The following is a 20,603-nucleotide window of genomic DNA, read 5'->3' as shown; positions in this document are numbered from 1 at the left end:
TAGTATAGGTGTAGTATAGGTGTAGTATAGGTATAGTATAGGTGTAGTGTAGGTGTAGTATAGGTGTAGTACAGGTATAGTATAGGTGTAGTATAGGTGTAGTATAGGTATAGTATATGTATAGTATAGCTATAGTATAGCTATAGTATAGGTGTAGTATAGGTGTAGTATAGTATAGGTGTAGTATAGGTGTAGTATAGGTGTAGCATAGTTATAGTATAGGCATAGTATAGTTGTAGTATAGGTATAGTATAGGTGTAGTATAGCTATAGTATAGGTGTAGTATAGATGTAGTATTGGTATAGTATAGGTGTAGTATAGGTATAGTATAGGCATAGTATAGGCGTAGTATAGGTGTAGTATAGATATAGTATAGGTGTAGTATAGTATAGGTGTAGTATAGGTGTAGTATAGATGTGGTGTAGTATAGGTGTAGTATAGGTATAGTATAGGTGTAGTATAGGTATAGTATAGGTGTAGTATAGTATAGGTGTAGTATAGCTGTAGTATAGTATAGGTGTAGTATAGTATAGGTATAATACAGGTGTAGTATAGGTGTAGTATAGTATAGGTGTAGTATAGTATAGGTGTAGTATAGGTGTAGTATAGTATAGGTGTAGTATAGGTGTAGTATAGTATAGGTGTAGTATATGTGTAGTATAGGTGTAGTATAGGTGTAGTATAGGTATAGTATTGGTGCAGTATAGGTGTAGTATTGGTGTAGTATAGTATAGGTGTAGTACAGGTGTAGTATAGGTGTAGTACAGGTGTAGTATAGATATAGTATAGATTTAGTATAGGTGTAGTATAGATATAGTATAGGTGTAGTACAGGTGTAGTATAGATATAGTATAGATGTAGTATAGGTGTAGTATAGATATAGTATAGGTGTAGTACAGGTATAGTATAGGAGTAGTATAGATGTAGTATAGGTGTAGTATAGGTGTAGTATAGGTGTAGTATAGGTGTAGTATAGGTATAGTATAGGTGTAGTATAGTATAGGTGTAGTATAGGTGTAGTATAGTATAGGTGTAGTATAGTATAGGTATAATACAGGTGTAGTATAGGTGTAGTATAGGTGTAGTATAGTATAGGTGTAGTATAGGTGTAGTATAGTATAGGTGTAGTATAGTATAGGTGTAGTATATGTGTAGTATAGGTGTAGTATAGGTGTAGTATAGGTGTAGTACAGGTGTAGTATAGATATAGTATAGATGTAGTATAGGTGTAGTATAGATGTAGCATAGGTATAGTATAGGTGTAGTATAGGTATAGTATAGGTGTAGTGTAGATGTAGTACAGGTGTAGTATAGGTGTAGTATAGATATAATATAGGTGTAGTATAGGTGTAGTATAGTTATAGTATAGGCATAGTATAGTTGTAGTATAGGTGTTGTATAGTATAGGTGTAGTATAGGTGTAGTATAGGTATAGTATAGGTGTAGTATAGGTGTAGTATAGGTGTAGTATAGGTGTAGTATAGTATAGGTGTAGTATAGGTGTAGTATAGGTGTAGTACAGGTATAGTATAGGTGTAGTATAGATACAGTATAGGTGTAGTACAGGTATAGTATAGGTATAGTATAGGCATAGTATAGTTGTAGTATAGGTGTAGTATAGGTGTTGTACAGGTATAGTATAGGTGTAGTATAGGTATAGTATGGCCACAGTATAGGTGTAGTATAGTTATAGTATAGGCACAGTATAGTTGTAGTATAGGTGTAGTATAGGTATAGTATAGGTGTAGTATAGATATAGTATAGGTATAGTATAGGTGTAGTATAGTATAGGTGTAGTATAGGTGTAGTACAGGTGTAGTATAGATATAGTATAGATGTAATATATGTGTATTATAGGTGTAGTATAGGTGAAGTATAGATATAGTATAGGTGTAGTATAGGTATAGTATAGGTGTAGTATAGGTATAGTATAGGTGTAGTATAGTATAGGTGTAGTATAGCTGTAGTATAGTATAGGTGTAGTATAGTATAGGTATACAAACGGGTGTAGTATAGGTGTAGTATAGGTATAGTATAGGTGTAGTATAGTATGGGTGTAGTATGGGTGTAGTATAGTATAGGTGTAGTATGGGTGTAGTATAGTATGGGTGTAGTATAGTATGGGTGTAGTATAGGTGTAGTATAGGTGTAGTATAGGTACAGCACGCATAGGTGCAGTATTGGTGTAGTATAGTATGGGTGTGGTACAGGTGTAGTATAGGTGTAGAATAGATACAGTATAGGTGTAGTATAGGTATAGTATGGCTGTAGTATAGGTATAGTATTGGTAAGTATAGATACAGTATAGGTGTAGTATAGATATAGTATAGGTGTAGTACAGGGTATAGTATAGGTGTAGTACAGGTATAGTATAGATGTAGTATAGGTGTAGTATGGGTGTAGTACAGGTATAGTATAGGTGTAGTATAGGTATAGTATAGCTGTAGTATAGGTATAGTATTGGTGCAGTATAGGTGTAGTATTGGTGTAGTATAGTATAGGTGTGAGTAGGTGTAGTACAGTGTGTAGTACAGGTATAGTATAGGTGTATTATAGGTATAGTATATGTGTAGTATAGGTGTAGTATAGGTGTAGTATAGGTATAGTATAGGTATAGTATAGCTATAGTATAGGTGTAGTATAGGTGTAGTATAGCTACAGTATATTTAGAGTATAGGCACATTATTGTTGTAGTATGGGTGTAGTATAGGTGAAGTACAGGTATAGTATAGGTGTAGTATAGGTGTAGCATAGTTATAGTATAGGCATAGTATAGTTGTAGTATATGTATAGTATAGGTGTAGTATAGCTATAGTATAGGTGTAGTATAGATGTAGTATTGGTATAGTATAGGTGTAGTATAGGTATAGTATAGTTGTAGTATGGGTGTAGTATAGATATAGTATAGGTGTAGTATGGATACAGTATAGGTGTAGTATAGGTGTAGTATAGGTGTAGTATAGGTGTAGTATAGTATAGGTATAGTATAGGTGTAGTATAGATATAGTATAGGTGTAGTACAGGTATAGTATAGGTGTAGTATAGATACAGTATAGGTGTAGTATAGGTGTAGTATAGGTATAGTATATGTGTAGTATAGTTGTAGTATAGGTGTAGTATAGGTGTTGTACAGGTATAGTATAGGTGTAGTATAGGTATAGTATGGCCATAGTATAGGTGTAGTATAGTTATAGTATAGGCATAGTATAGTTGTAGTATAGGTGTAGTATAGGTATAGTATAGGTGTAGTATAGATATAGTATAGGTATAGTATAGGTGTAGTATAGTATAGGTGTAGTATAGGTGTAGTACAGGTGTAGTATAGATATAGTATAGATGTAATATATGTGTATTATAGGTGTAGTATAGGTGAAGTATAGATATAGTATAGGTGTAGTATAGGTATAGTATAGGTGTAGTATAGGTATAGTATAGGTGTAGTATAGTATAGGTGTAGTATAGCTGTAGTATAGTATAGGTGTAGTATAGTATAGGTATAATACAGGTGTAGTATAGGTGTAGTATAGGTATAGTATAGGTGTAGTATAGTATAGGTGTAGTATAGGTGTAATATAGTATAGGTGTAGTATAGGTGTAGTATAGTATAGGTGTAGTATATGTGTAGTATAGGTGTAGTATAGGTGTAGTATAGGTATAGTATTGGTGCAGTATAGGTATAGTATTGGTGTAGTATAGTATAGGTGTAGTACAGGTGTAGTATAGGTGTAGAATAGATATAGTATAGGTGTAGTATAGGTATAGTATAGCTGTAGTATAGGTATAGTATTGGTGTAGTATAGATACAGTATAGGTGTAGTATAGATATAGTATAGGTGTAGTACAGGTATAGTATAGGTGTAGTATAGGTATAGTATAGGTATAGTATAGATGTAGTATAGGTGTAGTATAGGTGTAGTACGGGTATAGTATAGGTGTAGTATAGGTATAGTATAGCTGTAGTATAGGTATAGTATTGGTGCAGTATAGGTGTAGTATTGGTGTAGTAGAGTATGGGTGTAGTATGGGTGTAGTACAGGTGTAGTACAGGTATAGTATAGGTGTATTATAGGTATAGTATATGTGTAGTATAGGTGTAGTATAGGTGTAGTATAGGTATAGTATAGGTATAGTATAGCTACAGTATAGGTGTAGTATAGGTGTAGTATAGCTATAGTATATTTAGAGTATAGGCATATTATTGTTGTAGTACAGGTGTAGTATGGGTGAAGTATAGGTATAGTATAGGTGTAGTATAGGTGTAGCATAGTTATAGTATAGGCATAGTATAGTTGTAGTATATGTATAGTATGGGTGTAGTATAGCTATAGTATAGGTGTAGTATAGATGTAGTATTGGTATAGTATAGGTGTAGTATAGGTATAGTATAGTTGTAGTATGGGTGTAGTATAGATATAGTATAGGTGTAGTATAGATACAGTATAGGTGTAGTATAGGTGTAGTATAGGTGTAGTATAGGTGTAGTATAGTATGGGTATAGTATAGGTGTAGTATAGATATAGTATAGGTGTAGTACAGGTATAGTATAGGTGTAGTATAGATACAGTATAGGTGTAGTATAGGTGTAGTATAGGTATAGTATATGTGTAGTATGGGTATAGTATGGGTGTAGTATAGGTATAGTATGGGTGTAGTACGGTTATAGTATAGGTGTAGTATAGGTGTAGTATAGATATAGTATAGGTGTAGTATGGGTGTAGTATAGGTGTAGTATAGGTATAGTATAGCTATAGTATAGGTGTAGTATAGGTGTAGTATAGATATAGTATAGCTGTAGTATAGGTATAGTATGGGTGTAGTATAGGTGTAGAATATGTATAGTATGGGTGTAGTATAGGTGTAGTATAGCATAGGTGTATTATAGGTGTAGTATAGTATAGGTGTAGTATAGATATAGTATAGGTGTAGTACAGGTATAGTATAGGTGTAGTATAGATACAGTATAGGTGTAGTATAGGTGTAGTATAGGTATAGTATATGTGTAGTATATGTATAGTATAGGTGTAGTATAGGTATAGTATAGGTGTAGTATAGTTATAGTATAGGTGTAGTATGGGTGTAGTATAGATATAGTATAGGTGTAGTATAGGTATAGTATAGCTATAGTATCGGTGTAGTATAGGTGTAGTATAGTTATAGTATAGTCATAGTATATTTGTAGTATAGGTGTAGTATAGGTGTAGTATAGTATAGGTATAGTACAGGTGTAGTATAGGTGTAGTATAGTATAGGTGTAGTATAGGTGTAGTATAGTATAGGTGTATTATAGGTGTAGTATAGTATAGGTGTAGTATAGATATAGTATAGGTGTAGTACAGGTATAGTATAGGTGTAGTATAGATACAGTATAGGTGTAGTATAGGTGTAGTATAGGTAGTATAGTTATAGTATAGGTGTAGTACAGGTATAGTATAGGTGTAGTATAGGTGTAGTATAGTATAGGTATAGTATAGCTATAGTATAGGTGTAGTATAGTTATAGTATAGGCATAGTATATTTGTAGTATAGGTGTAGTATAGTATTGGTATAGTACAGGTGTAGTATAGGTATAGTATAGGTGTAGTATAGTATAGGTGTAGTATAGATATAGTATAGGTGTAGTACAGGTATAGTATAGGTGTAGTATAGATACAGTATAGGTGTAGTATAGGTGTAGTATAGGTATAGTATTAGTGCAGTATAGGTGTAGTATGGGTGTAGCACAGGTATAGTATGGGTGTAGTATAGGTGTAGTATAGATATAGTATAGGTGTAGTATAGGTATAGTATAGGTTTAGTATAGTATAGGTGTAGTATAGGTTTAGTATAGTATAGGTGTAGTATGGGTATAGTATGGGTATAGTATGGGTATAGTACAGGTATAGTACAGGTGTAGTATAGGTGTAGTATAGGTATAGTATAGCCATAGTATAGGTGTAGTATAGGTATAGTATGGTTATAGTATAGGCATAGTATAGTTGTAGTATAGTATGGGTGTAGTATAGGTATAGTATAGTTGTAGTATAGGTGTAGTATAGATGTAGTATAGGTATAGTATAGGTGTGGTATAGATGTGGTATAGATATGGTATTGGTGCAGTATAGGTGTAGTATAGGTGTAGTACAGGTATAGTATAGGTGTAGTATAGATATAGTATAGGTGTAGTATAGGTGTAGTATAGGTATAGTATAGCTATAGTATAGGTGTAGTATAGGTGTAGTATAGATATAGTATAGGTGTAGTATAGGTATAGTATAGGTGTAGTATAGGTGTAGAATATGTATAGTATAGGTGTAGTATAGCATAGGTGTATTATAGGTGTAGTATAGTATAGGTGTAGTATAGCTATAGTATAGGTGTAGTATAGATGTAGTATTGGTATAGTATAGGTGTAGTATAGGTATAGTATAGTTGTAGTATGGGTGTAGTATAGATATAGTATAGGTGTAGTATAGATACAGTATAGGTGTAGTATAGGTGTAGTATAGGTGTAGTATAGGTGTAGTATAGTATAGGTATAGTATAGGTGTAGTATAGATATAGTATAGGTGTAGTACAGGTATAGTATAGGTGTAGTATAGATACAGTATAGGTGTAGTATAGGTGTAGTATAGGTATAGTATATGTGTAGTATAGTTGTAGTATAGGTGTAGTATAGGTGTTGTACAGGTATAGTATAGGTGTAGTATAGGTATAGTATAGCCATAGTATAGGTGTAGTATAGTTATAGTATAGGCATAGTATAGTTGTAGTATAGGTGTAGTATAGGTATAGTATAGGTGTAGTATAGATATAGTATAGGTATAGTATAGGTGTAGTATAGTATAGGTGTAGTATAGGTGTAGTACAGGTGTAGTATAGATATAGTATAGATGTAATATATGTGTATTATAGGTGTAGTATAGGTGAAGTATAGATATAGTATAGGTGTAGTATAGGTATAGTATAGGTGTAGTATAGGTATAGTATAGGTGTAGTATAGTATAGGTGTAGTATAGCTGTAGTATAGTATAGGTGTAGTATAGTATAGGTATAATACAGGTGTAGTATAGGTGTAGTATAGGTATAGTATAGGTGTAGTATAGTATAGGTGTAGTATAGGTGTAGTATAGTATAGGTGTAGTATAGGTGTAGTATAGTATAGGTGTAGTATATGTGTAGTATAGGTGTAGTATAGGTGTAGTATAGGTATAGTATTGGTGCAGTATAGGTATAGTATTGGTGTAGTATAGTATAGGTGTAGTACAGGTGTAGTATAGGTGTAGAATAGATATAGTATAGGTGTAGTATAGGTATAGTATAGCTGTAGTATAGGTATAGTATTGGTAAGTATAGATACAGTATAGGTGTAGTATAGATATAGTATAGGTGTAGTACAGGTATAGTATAGGTGTAGTATAGGTATAGTATAGGTATAGTATAGATGTAGTATAGGTGTAGTATAGGTGTAGTACAGGTATAGTATAGGTGTAGTATAGGTATAGTATAGCTGTAGTATAGGTATAGTATTGGTGCAGTATAGGTGTAGTATTGGTGTAGTAGAGTATAGGTGTAGTATAGGTGTAGTACAGGTGTAGTACAGGTATAGTATAGGTGTATTATAGGTATAGTATATGTGTAGTATAGGTGTAGTATAGGTGTAGTATAGGTATAGTATAGGTATAGTATAGCTATAGTATAGGTGTAGTATAGGTGTAGTATAGCTATAGTATATTTAGAGTATAGGCATATTATTGTTGTAGTATAGGTGTAGTATAGGTGAAGTATAGGTATAGTATAGGTGTAGTATAGGTGTAGCATAGTTATAGTATAGGCATAGTATAGTTGTAGTATATGTATAGTATAGGTGTAGTATAGCTATAGTATAGGTGTAGTATAGATGTAGTATTGGTATAGTATAGGTGTAGTATAGGTATAGTATAGTTGTAGTATGGGTGTAGTATAGATATAGTATAGGTGTAGTATAGATACAGTATAGGTGTAGTATAGGTGTAGTATAGGTGTAGTATAGGTGTAGTATAGTATAGGTATAGTATAGGTGTAGTATAGATATAGTATAGGTGTAGTACAGGTATAGTATAGGTGTAGTATAGATACAGTATAGGTGTAGTATAGGTGTAGTATAGGTATAGTATATGTGTAGTATAGGTATAGTATAGGTGTAGTATAGGTATAGTATAGGTGTAGTATAGTTATAGTATAGGTGTAGTATAGGTGTAGTATAGATATAGTATAGGTGTAGTATAGGTGTAGTATAGGTGTAGTATAGGTATAGTATAGCTATAGTATAGGTGTAGTATAGGTGTAGTATAGATATAGTATAGCTGTAGTATAGGTATAGTATAGGTGTAGTATAGGTGTAGAATATGTATAGTATAGGTGTAGTATAGGTGTAGTATAGCATAGGTGTATTATAGGTGTAGTATAGTATAGGTGTAGTATAGATATAGTATAGGTGTAGTACAGGTATAGTATAGGTGTAGTATAGATACAGTATAGGTGTAGTATAGGTGTAGTATAGGTATAGTATATGTGTAGTATATGTATAGTATAGGTGTAGTATAGGTATAGTATAGGTGTAGTATAGTTATAGTATAGGTGTAGTATGGGTGTAGTATAGATATAGTATAGGTGTAGTATAGGTATAGTATAGCTATAGTATCGGTGTAGTATAGGTGTAGTATAGTTATAGTATAGTCATAGTATATTTGTAGTATAGGTGTAGTATAGGTGTAGTATAGTATAGGTATAGTACAGGTGTAGTATAGGTGTAGTATATTATAGGTGTAGTATAGGTGTAGTATAGTATAGGTGTATTATAGGTGTAGTATAGTATAGGTGTAGTATAGATATAGTATAGGTGTAGTACAGGTATAGTATAGGTGTAGTATAGATACAGTATAGGTGTAGTATAGGTGTAGTATAGGTAGTATAGTTATAGTATAGGTGTAGTACAGGTATAGTATAGGTGTAGTATAGGTGTAGTATAGTATAGGTATAGTATAGCTATAGTATAGGTGTAGTATAGTTATAGTATAGGCATAGTATATTTGTAGTATAGGTGTAGTATAGTATTGGTATAGTACAGGTGTAGTATAGGTATAGTATAGGTGTAGTATAGGTGTAGTATAGTATAGGTGTAGTATAGATATAGTATAGGTGTAGTACAGGTATAGTATAGGTGTAGTATAGATACAGTATAGGTGTAGTATAGGTGTAGTATAGGTATAGTATTAGTGCAGTATAGGTGTAGTATAGGTGTAGCACAGGTATAGTATAGGTGTAGTATAGGTGTAGTATAGATATAGTATAGGTGTAGTATAGGTATAGTATAGGTTTAGTATAGTATAGGTGTAGTATAGGTTTAGTATAGTATAGGTGTAGTATAGGTATAGTATAGGTATAGTATAGGTATAGTACAGGTATAGTACAGGTGTAGTATAGGTGTAGTATAGGTATAGTATAGCTATAGTATAGGTGTAGTATAGGTATAGTATAGTTATAGTATAGGCATAGTATAGTTGTAGTATAGTATAGGTGTAGTATAGGTATAGTATAGTTGTAGTATAGGTGTAGTATAGATGTAGTATAGGTATAGTATAGGTGTGGTATAGATGTGGTATAGATATGGTATTGGTGCAGTATAGGTGTAGTATAGGTGTAGTACAGGTATAGTATAGGTGTAGTATAGATATAGTATAGGTGTAGTATAGGTGTAGTATAGGTATAGTATAGCTATAGTATAGGTGTAGTATAGGTGTAGTATAGATATAGTATAGGTGTAGTATAGGTATAGTATAGGTGTAGTATAGGTGTAGAATATGTATAGTATAGGTGTAGTATAGCATAGGTGTATTATAGGTGTAGTATAGTATAGGTGTAGTATAGATATAGTATAGGTGTAGTACAGGTATAGTATAGGTGTAGTATAGATACAGTATAGGTGTAGTATAGGTGTAGTATAGGTATAGTATATGTATAGTATAGGTGTAGTATAGGTATAGTATAGGTGTAGTATAGTTATAGTATAGGTGTAGTATGGGTGTAGTATAGATATAGTATAGGTGTAGTATAGGTATAGTATAGCTATAGTATAGGTGTAGTATAGGTGTAGTATAGTTATAGTATAGGCATAGTATATTTGTAGTATAGGTGTAGTATAGGTGTAGTATAGTATAGGTATAGTACAGGTGTAGTATAGGTGTAGTATAGTATAGGTGTAGTATAGGTGTAGTATAGTATAGGTGTATTATAGGTGTAGTATAGTATAGGTGTAGTATAGATATAGTATAGGTGTAGTACAGGTATAGTATAGGTGTAGTATAGATACAGTATAGGTGTAGTATAGGTGTAGTATAGGTAGTATAGTTATAGTATAGGTGTAGTACAGGTATAGTATAGGTGTAGTATAGGTGTAGTATAGTATAGGTATAGTATAGCTATAGTATAGGTGTAGTATAGTTATAGTATAGGCATAGTATATTTGTAGTATAGGTGTAGTATAGTATTGGTATAGTACAGGTGTAGTATAGGTATAGTATAGGTGTAGTATAGGTGTAGTATAGTATAGGTGTAGTATAGATATAGTATAGGTGTAGTACAGGTATAGTATAGGTGTAGTATAGATACAGTATAGGTGTAGTATAGGTGTAGTATAGGTATAGTATTAGTGCAGTATAGGTGTAGTATAGGTGTAGTATAGTATATGTGTAGTATATGTGTAGTATAGGTGTAGTATAGATATAGTATAGGTGTAGTATAGGTGTAGTATAGGTGTAGCACAGGTATAGTATAGGTGTAGTATAGGTGTAGTATAGATATAGTATAGGTGTAGTATAGGTATAGTATAGGTTTAGTATAGTATAGGTGTAGTATAGGTTTAGTATAGTATAGGTGTAGTATAGGTATAGTATAGGTATAGTACAGGTATAGTACAGGTGTAGTATAGGTGTAGTATAGGTATAGTATAGCTATAGTATAGGTGTAGTATAGGTATAGTATAGTTATAGTATAGGCATAGTATAGTTGTAGTATAGTATAGGTGTAGTATAGGTATAGTATAGTTGTAGTATAGGTGTATTATAGATGTAGTATAGGTATAGTATAGGTGTGGTATAGATGTGGTATAGATATGGTATTGGTGCAGTATAGGTGTAGTATAGGTGTAGTACAGGTATAGTATAGGTGTAGTATAGATATAGTATAGGTGTAGTATAGGTGTAGTATAGGTATAGTATAGCTGTATTATAGGTGTATTATAGTAGCGGTGTAATATAGGTATAGTATAGGTGTAGTATAGTATAGTTGTAGTATAGGTGTAGTATAGGTGTAGTATAGGTATAGTATAGGCATAGTATAGTTGTAGTATAGGTATAGTATAGGTATAGTATAGGTGTGGTATAGGTGCAGTATAGGTGTGGTATAGGTATAGTATAGTATGGGATAGTATAGGTATAGTATTGGTGTAGTATAGTATAGTATAGGTGTGGTATAGGTGTAGTATAGTATAGGTATAGTATTGGTGTAGTGTAGATGTGGTTTAGGGGTAGTATAGGATAGTATAGGTATAGTATTGGTGCAGTATAGGATAGTATAGGTGTAGTATTGGTGCAGTATAAGATAGTATAGGTGTAGTATAGGTGTAGTATAGTATAGGTATAGTATTGGTGTAGTATAGTATAGTATAGGTGTGGTATAGGTGTAGTATAGGTGTAGTATAGTATAGGTATAGTATTGGTGCAGTATAGGATAGTATAGGTGTAGTATAGGTGTAGTATAGTATAGGTATAGTATTGGTGTAGTATAGTATAGTATAGGTGTGGTATAGGTGTAGTATAGTATAGGTATAGTATTGGTGTAGTATAGATGTGGTTTAGGGGGCTTTTGGGAGTCAGTCTAACAGTGGGACTTCACATCCTTCTGACTGATGATTAACAGTCAGGAGAGAGTTCAGGTTCTGTGATGAGTTGCTCCAGGCAGCCAATACGCTCATGGGAGAGATGCTTTTTAAAACCCTTTTCCAGGACTCCAGGCATAATGGACTGGTAGTTCAGACCCACTGGTCATGTTTTAACCCCTGGCTTTGGTTTTTCTGGTCTGTATAATGGAGATAAAGAGAAGCAGCCAGACCTGGCAGCTGGCAGCAGCTAGACTTCAGCTGAGAAACCTCCTCCAGCTTGTTCCTCTTATCTTCTCAATATTACTTCCTTGTCTGGCATCCCTCACTTCTCTCAGTTTTCCCTCTAGGCCACAGACATGTAATCATGTTCTGTAAATTAGCAAATGCTCTATATTCATGCCAGCAGTAGCTGTGTACTCATTACTTTAATATAGGGTCACTCACATATTCCATAGAACAGCCTGTTGATGCATTACATTGGAGTCATTTAGCAGATGCTCTTCTCCAGAGTGATTTAAAGGCCCAGTGAGGGTTAAGGGCTTTGCTCAACGGCACATCGACAGATTTTTCACCTAGTCGGCTCGGGGATACGAACCAGCAACCTTTAGGTTACTGGCCCAACGCTCTTAACCACTAGGCCACCTGCCTTGTATTGTTATGAACAACAGGGTACACTGGGTTCATGTAACAGACTCTGCTCTCCCCAGGGTTAGGGTGACTCTGCTCTCCCCAGGATTAGGGTGACTGTAACAGACTCTGCTCTCCCCAGGGTTAGGGTGACTCTGCTCTCCCCAGGGTTAGGGTGACTCTGCTCTCCCCAGGGTTAGGGCGACTCTGCTCTCCCCAGGGTTAGGGCGACTCTGCTCTCCCCAGGGTTAGGGCGACTCTGCTCTCCCCAGGGTTAGGGCGACTCTGCTCTCCCCAGGGTTAGGGCGACTCTGCTCTCCCCAGGGTTAGGGTGACTCTGCTCTCCCCAGGGTTAGGGTGACTCTGCTCTCCCCAGGGTTAGGGAGACTCTGCTCTCCCCAGGGTTAGGGTGACTCTGCTCTCCCCAGGGTTAGGGTGACTCTGCTCTCCCCAGGGTTAGGGTGACTCTGCTCTCCCCAGGGTTAGGGTGACTCTGCTCTCCCCAGGGTTAGGGTGACTCTGCTCTCCCCAGGGTTAGGGTGACTCTGCTCTCCCCAGGGTTAGGGTGACTCTGCTCTCCCCAGGGTTAGGGTGACTCTGCTCTCCCCAGGGTTAGGGTGACTCTGCTCTCCCCAGGGTTAGGGCGACTCTGCTCTCCCCAGGGTTAGGGCGACTCTGCTCTCCCCAGGGTTAGGGCGACTCTGCTCTCCCCAGGGTTAGGGCGACTCTGCTCTCCCCAGGGTTAGGGCGACTCTGCTCTCCCCAGGGTTAGGGCGACTCTGCTCTCCCCAGGGTTAGGGCGACTCTGCTCTCCCCAGGGTTAGGGCGACTCTGCTCTCCCCAGGGTTAGGGCGACTCTGCTCTCCCCAGGGTTAGGGCGACTCTGCTCTCCCCAGGGTTAGGGTGACTCTGCTCTCCCCAGGGTTAGGGTGACTCTGCTCTCCCCAGGGTTAGGGCGACTCTGCTCTCCCCAGGGTTAGGGCGACTCTGCTCTCCCCAGGGTTGGGGTGACTCTGCTCTCCCCAGGGTTAGGGTGACTAACAGACAGCTGATGCTCTTTCTGTTCTTCCTTTCCCCAGGGCTTTGTGGTTGCTGTTCTCTACTGCTTCTTAAACGGAGAGGTAAGAGCCACCCTGACGTTCACACACTCCTGTTATAAACACACTGCACCTGGTTAACACCCCGAGTTTACACCCCGAGTTTACACCCTGCACCTGGTTAACACCCGGAGTTTACACCCTGAGTTTACACCCTGCACCTGGTTTACACCCCGAGTTTACACCCCGAGTTTACACCCCGAGTTTACACCCTGAGTTTACACACTGCACCTGGGTAACACCCTGAGTTTACACCCCGAGTTTACACCCCGAGTTTACACCCCGAGTTTACACCCCGAGTTTACACCCTGAGTTTACACACTGCACCTGGGTAACACCCTGAGTTTACACACTGAGTTTACACCCCGAGTTTACACCCTGAGTTTACACACTGCACCTGGGTAACACCCTGAGTTTATACACTGAGTTTACATGAAGCAGGGTTCTCTCTCTGTCAATCACAGAGAGAGACAGTGCTGCCATGATCAGGATCACTGCTGATTGTTTGAGAAATATTTAGTTTCAAGTTCATGTGCTTAAAGGGACAGTTTGCCTCCCTTTAACCCTTTACACTCGTTGCAATTTGCCTACATGAATAGGACTAAATTGAAGACATGTCTTACAGAAGAAATATAAAATTAATGTGCATTACCATGGAAGCAATTGAGAGGGAACAGTTTGAAGATTATAGGAAAATGATTAGACCAAAAATGAGAACGCAACAGTTGTAAGGGCTGTCGTGAGAGGGAGACCAAGGTGCAGCGGAGTTAGTGTTCATCATAAAAGGTTTTAATGATCAACGAACACTATACAAAAGAAACCAAAAAACGAATAGCAACAGTTCTGTTAGGAACACACTAAACAGAAAACAATTACCCACAAAACCCAAAGGAAAAACATGCTCCTTATGTGTGACTCCCAATCAACAACAACGAACTTCAGCTGTGCCTGATTGGGAGCCACACACGGCCCAAAACAAAGAAATACAAAAACATAGAGAAAGAAACATAGAACGCCCACCCAATGTAACACCCTGGCCTAACCAAAATAAAGAACAAAACCCCTCTCTATGGCCAGGGCGTTACAACAGTTCACCTGACACAAGACTGAATTCAAACAAAAGTGCAAAACTGAAAGTGTGAACCACCGCATGAAACCATGGCAATGTGACTGGAAATTTGGTCATATACAAACAGTGTAGTTATTCCCTCCGTAAGGAAATCAAACAGGCAAAACGTCAGTACAGAGACAAAGTGGAGTCGCAATTCAACGGCTCAGACAAGACGTGTTGGGCAGGTTCTACAGACAATCACAGATTACAAAGGGAAAACCAGCCACGTTGCGGACACAGACATCTTGCTTCCGGACAAGCTAAACACTTTCTTTGCCCGTTTTGAGGATAACACAGTACCACCGACGCGGCATGCTCCCAAGGACTGTGGGCTCTCGTTCTCCGTGGCCGACGTGAGTAAGATGTTTAAGTGTTTTAACCTTCGCAAGGCTGCCGACCCAGACGGCATAACTAGCCGCGTCCTCAGAGCATGCGCAGACCAGCTGGCTGGAGTGTTTACGGACATATTAAATCTCTCTCTATCCCAGTCTGCTGTCCCCACTTGCTTCAAGATGTCCACCATTGTTCCTGTACCCAGGAAAGCAAAGGTAACTGAACTAAATGACTATCGCCCCGTAGCACTCACTTCTATCATCATGAAGTGCTTTGAGAGGCTAGTTAAGGATCATATCACCTCTACCTTACCTGTCACCCTGGACCAACTTCAATTTACATACCACCCCAATAGACCACATGACGATGCAATCACCATTGCACTGCACACTACCCTAACCCATCTGGACAAGAGGATGTAAGAATGCTGTTCATTGACTACAGCTCAGCCTTCAACACCATAGTACCCTCCAAGTCCATCATTAAGCTCTGGGCCCTGGGTCTGAATCCCTCCCTGTGCAACTGGGTCCTGGACTTCCTGACTGGCCACCCCCAGGTGGTAAAATAACCTCTCCATCAACATCAACAAAATGAAGGAGCTAATCGTGGACTTCAGGAAACAGCAGAGGGAGCACACCCTTATCCACATCAACGGGACCACAGTGGAGAAGGTGAAAAGCTTCAAGTTCCTTGGCGTACACATCACTGACGAACTGAAATGGTCCACCTACACAGACAGTGTGGTGAAAAAGGTGCAACAGCTCCTCTTCCACCTCAGGAGGCTGAAGAAATTTGACCCAAAACCCTAACAAACTTTTACAGATGCACAATTGAGAGTATTCTGTCGGGCTGTATCACCACCTGGTACGGCAACTGCACCGCCCGCAACAGCACAACAGCACCGCCCGAGTCAGTGACGCGGGCTGCCCAACGCATCACTGGGGGGCACACTGCCTGCCCTCCAGGACATCTACACCACCCGATGTCACAGGAAGGCCAAAAAGATCATCAAGGACAACAACCACCCGAGCCACTGCCTGTTAACCCCGCTACCATTCAGAAGGTCAGTACAGGTGCATCAAAGCCGAGACCGAAAGACTGAAATGCAGCTATCTCAAGGCCACCAGACTGTTAAATAGCCATCACTCGCCGGCTAGCACCCGGTTCTTCAACCCTGCACCTTAGAGGCTGCTGCCCTATATACAGTGCATTCAGAAAGTTTTCAGACCACTTGACTTTTCCACATTTTCTTGCGTTACGGCCTTATTCTAAAATGGATTAAAAAGGTTTTTTTCCTCATCAATCTACACACAAAACCCCATAATGACAAAGCAAAAACAGGTTTTTAGAATTTTTGCAAATGTATTAAACATAAAACCAAAATATTAAATGTACATAAGTATTCAGACCCTTTACTCAGTACTTTGTTGAAGCACCTTTGGCAGTGATTACAGCCTTGAGTCTTCTTGGGTATGACGCTACAAGCTTGGCACACATGTATTTGGGGAGTTTCTCCCATTCTTCTCTGCAGATCCTCTCAAGCTCTGTCAGGTTGGATGGGGAGCATCGCTGCACAGCTATTTTCAGGTCAAATCAAATTGTATTTGTCACAAGTGCCGAATACAACAGGTGTAGTAGACCTCACAGTGAAATGCTGAATACAACAGGTGTAGTAGACCTCACAGTGAAATGCTGAATACAACAGGTGTAGTAGACCTCACAGTGAAATGCTGAATACAACAGGTGTAGTAGACCTCACAGTGAAATGCTGAATACAACAGGTGTAGTAGACCTCACAGTGAAATGCTGAATACAACAGGTGTAGTAGACCTTACAGTGAAATGCGGAATACAACAGGTGTAGTAGACCTTACAGTGAAATGCTGAATACAACAGGTGTAGTAGACCTCACAGTGAAATGCTGAATACAACAGGTGTAGTAGACCTCACAGTGAAATGCTGAATACAACAGGTGTAGTAGACCTCACAGTGAAATGCTGAATACAACAGGTGTAGTAGACCTCACAGTGAAATGCTGAATACAACAGGTGTAGTAGACCTTACAGTGAAATGCTGAATACAACAGGTGTAGTAGACCTTACAGTGAAATGCTTACTTACGAGCCCTTAACCAACAATGCTTTAAGACATTTTAAGAAAAAAAAGTAAGTAACAAATAGAAAATAAAAGTAACAAATTAATAAACAGCAGCAGTAAAATAACAATAGCGAGGCTATATACAGGGGGTACCGGTACAGAGTCAATGTGGAGGCTATATACAGGGGGTACCGGTACAGAGTCAATGTGGAGGCTATATACAGGGGGTACCGGTACAGAGTCAATGTGGAGGCTATATACAGGGGGTACCGGTACAGAGTCAATGTGGAGGCTATATACAGGGGGTACCCGTACAGAGTCAATGTGTGGGGGCTATATACAGGGGGTACCAGTACAGAGTCAATGTGGAGGCTATATACAGGGGGTACCGGTACAGAGTCAATGTGTGGGGGCACAGGTTAGTCAAGGTAATTGAGGTAGTGTGTACATGTTGGTAGAGTTAAAGTGACTATGCATAGATAATAACAGAGAGTAGCAGCAGCGTAAAAGAGGGGTCTGGGTAGCCCTTTGATTCGCTGTTCAGGAGTCTTGTGGCTTGGGGGTAGAAGCTGTTAAGAAGCCTTTTGGACCATGACTTGGCACTCCGATACCGCTTGCCGTGTGGTAGCAGAGTGAACAGTCTATGACTAAGGTGGCTGGAGTCTTTTAGGACCTTACTGACACCGCCTGGTATAGAGGTCCTGGATGGCAGGAAGCTTGGCCCCAGTGATGTAGTGGGCCGTACGCACTACTTTCTGTAGTGCCTTGCGGTCGGAGGCCGAGCAGTTGCCATACCAGGCAGTGATGCAACCGTCAGGATGCTCTCGATGGTGCAGCTGTAGAACCTTTTGAGGATCTGAGGACCCATGCCAAATCTTTTCAGTCTGCTGAGGGGGAATAGGCTTTGTCTTGCCCTCTTCACGACTGTCTTAGTGTGTTTGGACCATGTTAGTTTGTTGGTGATGTGGACACCAAGGAACTTGAAGCTCTCAACCTGCTCCACTACAGCCCCGTCGATGAGAATGGGGGCGTGCTCGGTCCTCCTTTTCCTGTAGTCCACAATAATCTCCTTTGTCTTGATCACGTTGAGGGAGAGGTTGTTGTCCTGGCACCACACGTTCAGGTCTCTGACCTCCCTATAGGCTGTCTCATCGTTGTTGGTGATCAGGCCTACCACTGTTGTGTTATCAGAAAACTTGGCCATGCATTCATGAGTGAACAGAGAGTACAGGAGAGGGCTGAGCACGCACCCCTGAGGGGCCCCAGTGTTGAGGATCAGCGTGGCAGACGTGTTGTTGCCTACTCTTACCACCTGGGGGCGGCCCGTCAGGAAGTCCAGGATCCAGTTGCAGAGGGAGGTGTTTAGTCCCAGGGTCCTTAGCTTATTGATGAGCTTTGTGGGCACTATGGTGTTGAACGCTGAGCTGTAATCAATGAATAACATTCTCACATAGTTGTTCCTTTTGTCCAGATGGGAAAAGGCAGTGTGGAGTGAAATAGAAGCTGTAACATCTGTGGATCTGTTGGGGCGGTATGCAAATTGGAGTGGGTCTAGGGTTTCTGGGATAATGGTGTTGATGTGAGCCATGACCAGCCTTTCAAAGCACTTCATGGCTACGGACGTGAGTGCTACGGGTCTGTAGTCATTTAGGCAGGTTACCTTTGTGTTCTTGGGCACAGGGACTATGGTGGTCTGCTTGAAACATGTTGGTATTACAGACTCGGTCAGGGACGACGTCGTCGATGCGCTTATTGATGAAGCCAGTGACTGATGTGCTGTACTCCTCAATGACATCGGAAGAATCCAGGAACATATTCCAGTCTGTGCAAAACAGTCCTGTAGCTTAGCATCTGCTTCATCTGAAAATGAACTGATTGACAGAGTCACTGGTGCTTCGGGCTTTCATTTTATCTTGTAAGCAGGAATCAGGAGGATAGAATTATGGTCAGATTTGCCAGATGGAGAGTGAGGGAGAGCTCTGTATATGTCTCTGTGTGTGGAGTAAAGGTCATGCAGAGTTTTTTTCCCCTCTGGTTGCACATTTAACATGCTGGTAGAAATGAGGTAAAACAAATTTGAGTTTCCCTGCATTAAAGTCTCCGGCCACTAGGAGCGCTGCCTCTGGATGAGAATTTTCCTGTTTGCTTATGGCCGTATACAGCTCATTGAGTGCCGTCTTAGTGCCAGCATCGGTTTGTGGTGGTAAATAGACAGCTAAGAAAGATACAGATGAAAACTCTAGGTAAATAGTGTGGTCTACAGCTTATCATGAGAGACTTAATAAACTGACAGCGATCTCTTATCTCCACCCCTCCTTCTCCTCTCATTCAATTTATCCTCTTCCTCCTCTCTCCCTCCTCCTCTCTCCCCCCTCTTTTTTCCTCTCTCCACCTCTAACCCCCTCTCCCCCTCCTTGTCTCTCCCTTCCCCCTCCTCTCTCTCTCTCCCCCCTTCTCCCCTCTAACTCCTCTCTCTCCCCCCTCCTCCTCCTCTCCCTCTCCCTCCTCTCTCCCCCTCCCCTCCTCCTCCTCACCCCTCTCCCTTCTCTCTCTCCCCTCCCCCCTCTCCCACCCTACCCTCCTCTCCCCTCTCCCTCCTCTCTCCCCCTCCCCATCCTCCTCTCTACCTCCTCCGCCCCTCTCCCCCTCTCCTCCTCCCTCCTCCTCCTCCCCCCTCCCCCTCTCCCCTCTCCTCCCCTCTCCTCCTCCCCCTCTTCTCCTCCTCCTCTTCCTCCTCTCCCCTCTCCCTCCCTCCTCCCCTCCTCCTCTCCCTCCCCTCCTCCTCTCCCTCCCCCTCTCCCCTCGTCTCCCCCTCTCCTCTCCTCCTCTCCCTCCCCCTCTCCCCCTCTCCCTCCCCTCCTCTCCTCCTCTCCCAGGTGCAGTCTGAGATGAAAAGGAAGTGGAGGCGGTGGAACCTGCAGCACTACATGGGTTCTGACACCAGTAAGCACCAGCACCCCTCTATGGGGAACAGTAACGGCACCAACTTCTCCACTCAGATCTCAATGTTGAGCAGCTGCAGCCCAAAGACCCGCCGAGCATCCTCCTCCTGCCAGGAAGAGTCCTCAATGATCTGACCACACATAGACACACACACATAGATACACACACACACACTCATAGACACACACACATAGATACACACACACATACATAGATACACACACACACACACACACACACACACACACATAGATACATAGATACACACACACATACAGAGACCTACACACATACAGAGATACAGAGATACACACACACACACACACATACAGAGATACACACAGGTACAGAGATACACACACACACACACACACACACACACACACATACAGAGATACACACAGGTACAGAGATACACACACACACACACACACACACACACACACACACAGATAAAAAAACACATACAGAGATACGCACACACACATCCAAGCACACACT

General features: G+C 39.7%; 1 protein-coding gene across 1 annotated transcript in view; it reads left to right on the top strand.

Annotated features, from left to right (window-relative positions):
* The window catches only part of vipr1b (vasoactive intestinal peptide receptor 1b), a 165,827-nt gene extending 145,520 nt beyond the window's left edge, over window positions 1–20,307 (top strand). Inside the window, exons 12-13 of the mRNA XM_045710828.1 lie at window positions 13,603–13,644; window positions 20,036–20,307. Coding sequence (XP_045566784.1) covers window positions 13,603–13,644; window positions 20,036–20,236 — 243 coding nt within the window. The 3' untranslated portion in view covers window positions 20,237–20,307. The remainder of the gene's footprint in view (window positions 1–13,602; window positions 13,645–20,035) is intronic.
* The last annotated feature ends 296 nt before the right edge of the window (window positions 20,308–20,603 follow it).

The sequence above is a fragment of the Salmo salar genome, chromosome ssa29 (assembly GCF_905237065.1).
Source record: "Salmo salar chromosome ssa29, Ssal_v3.1, whole genome shotgun sequence".
In the NCBI taxonomy this organism is placed as follows: domain Eukaryota; kingdom Metazoa; phylum Chordata; class Actinopteri; order Salmoniformes; family Salmonidae; genus Salmo; species Salmo salar.
Note: the sequence above shows the minus strand (reverse complement) of the source record. Positions and strands in the feature narration are given on the sequence as shown.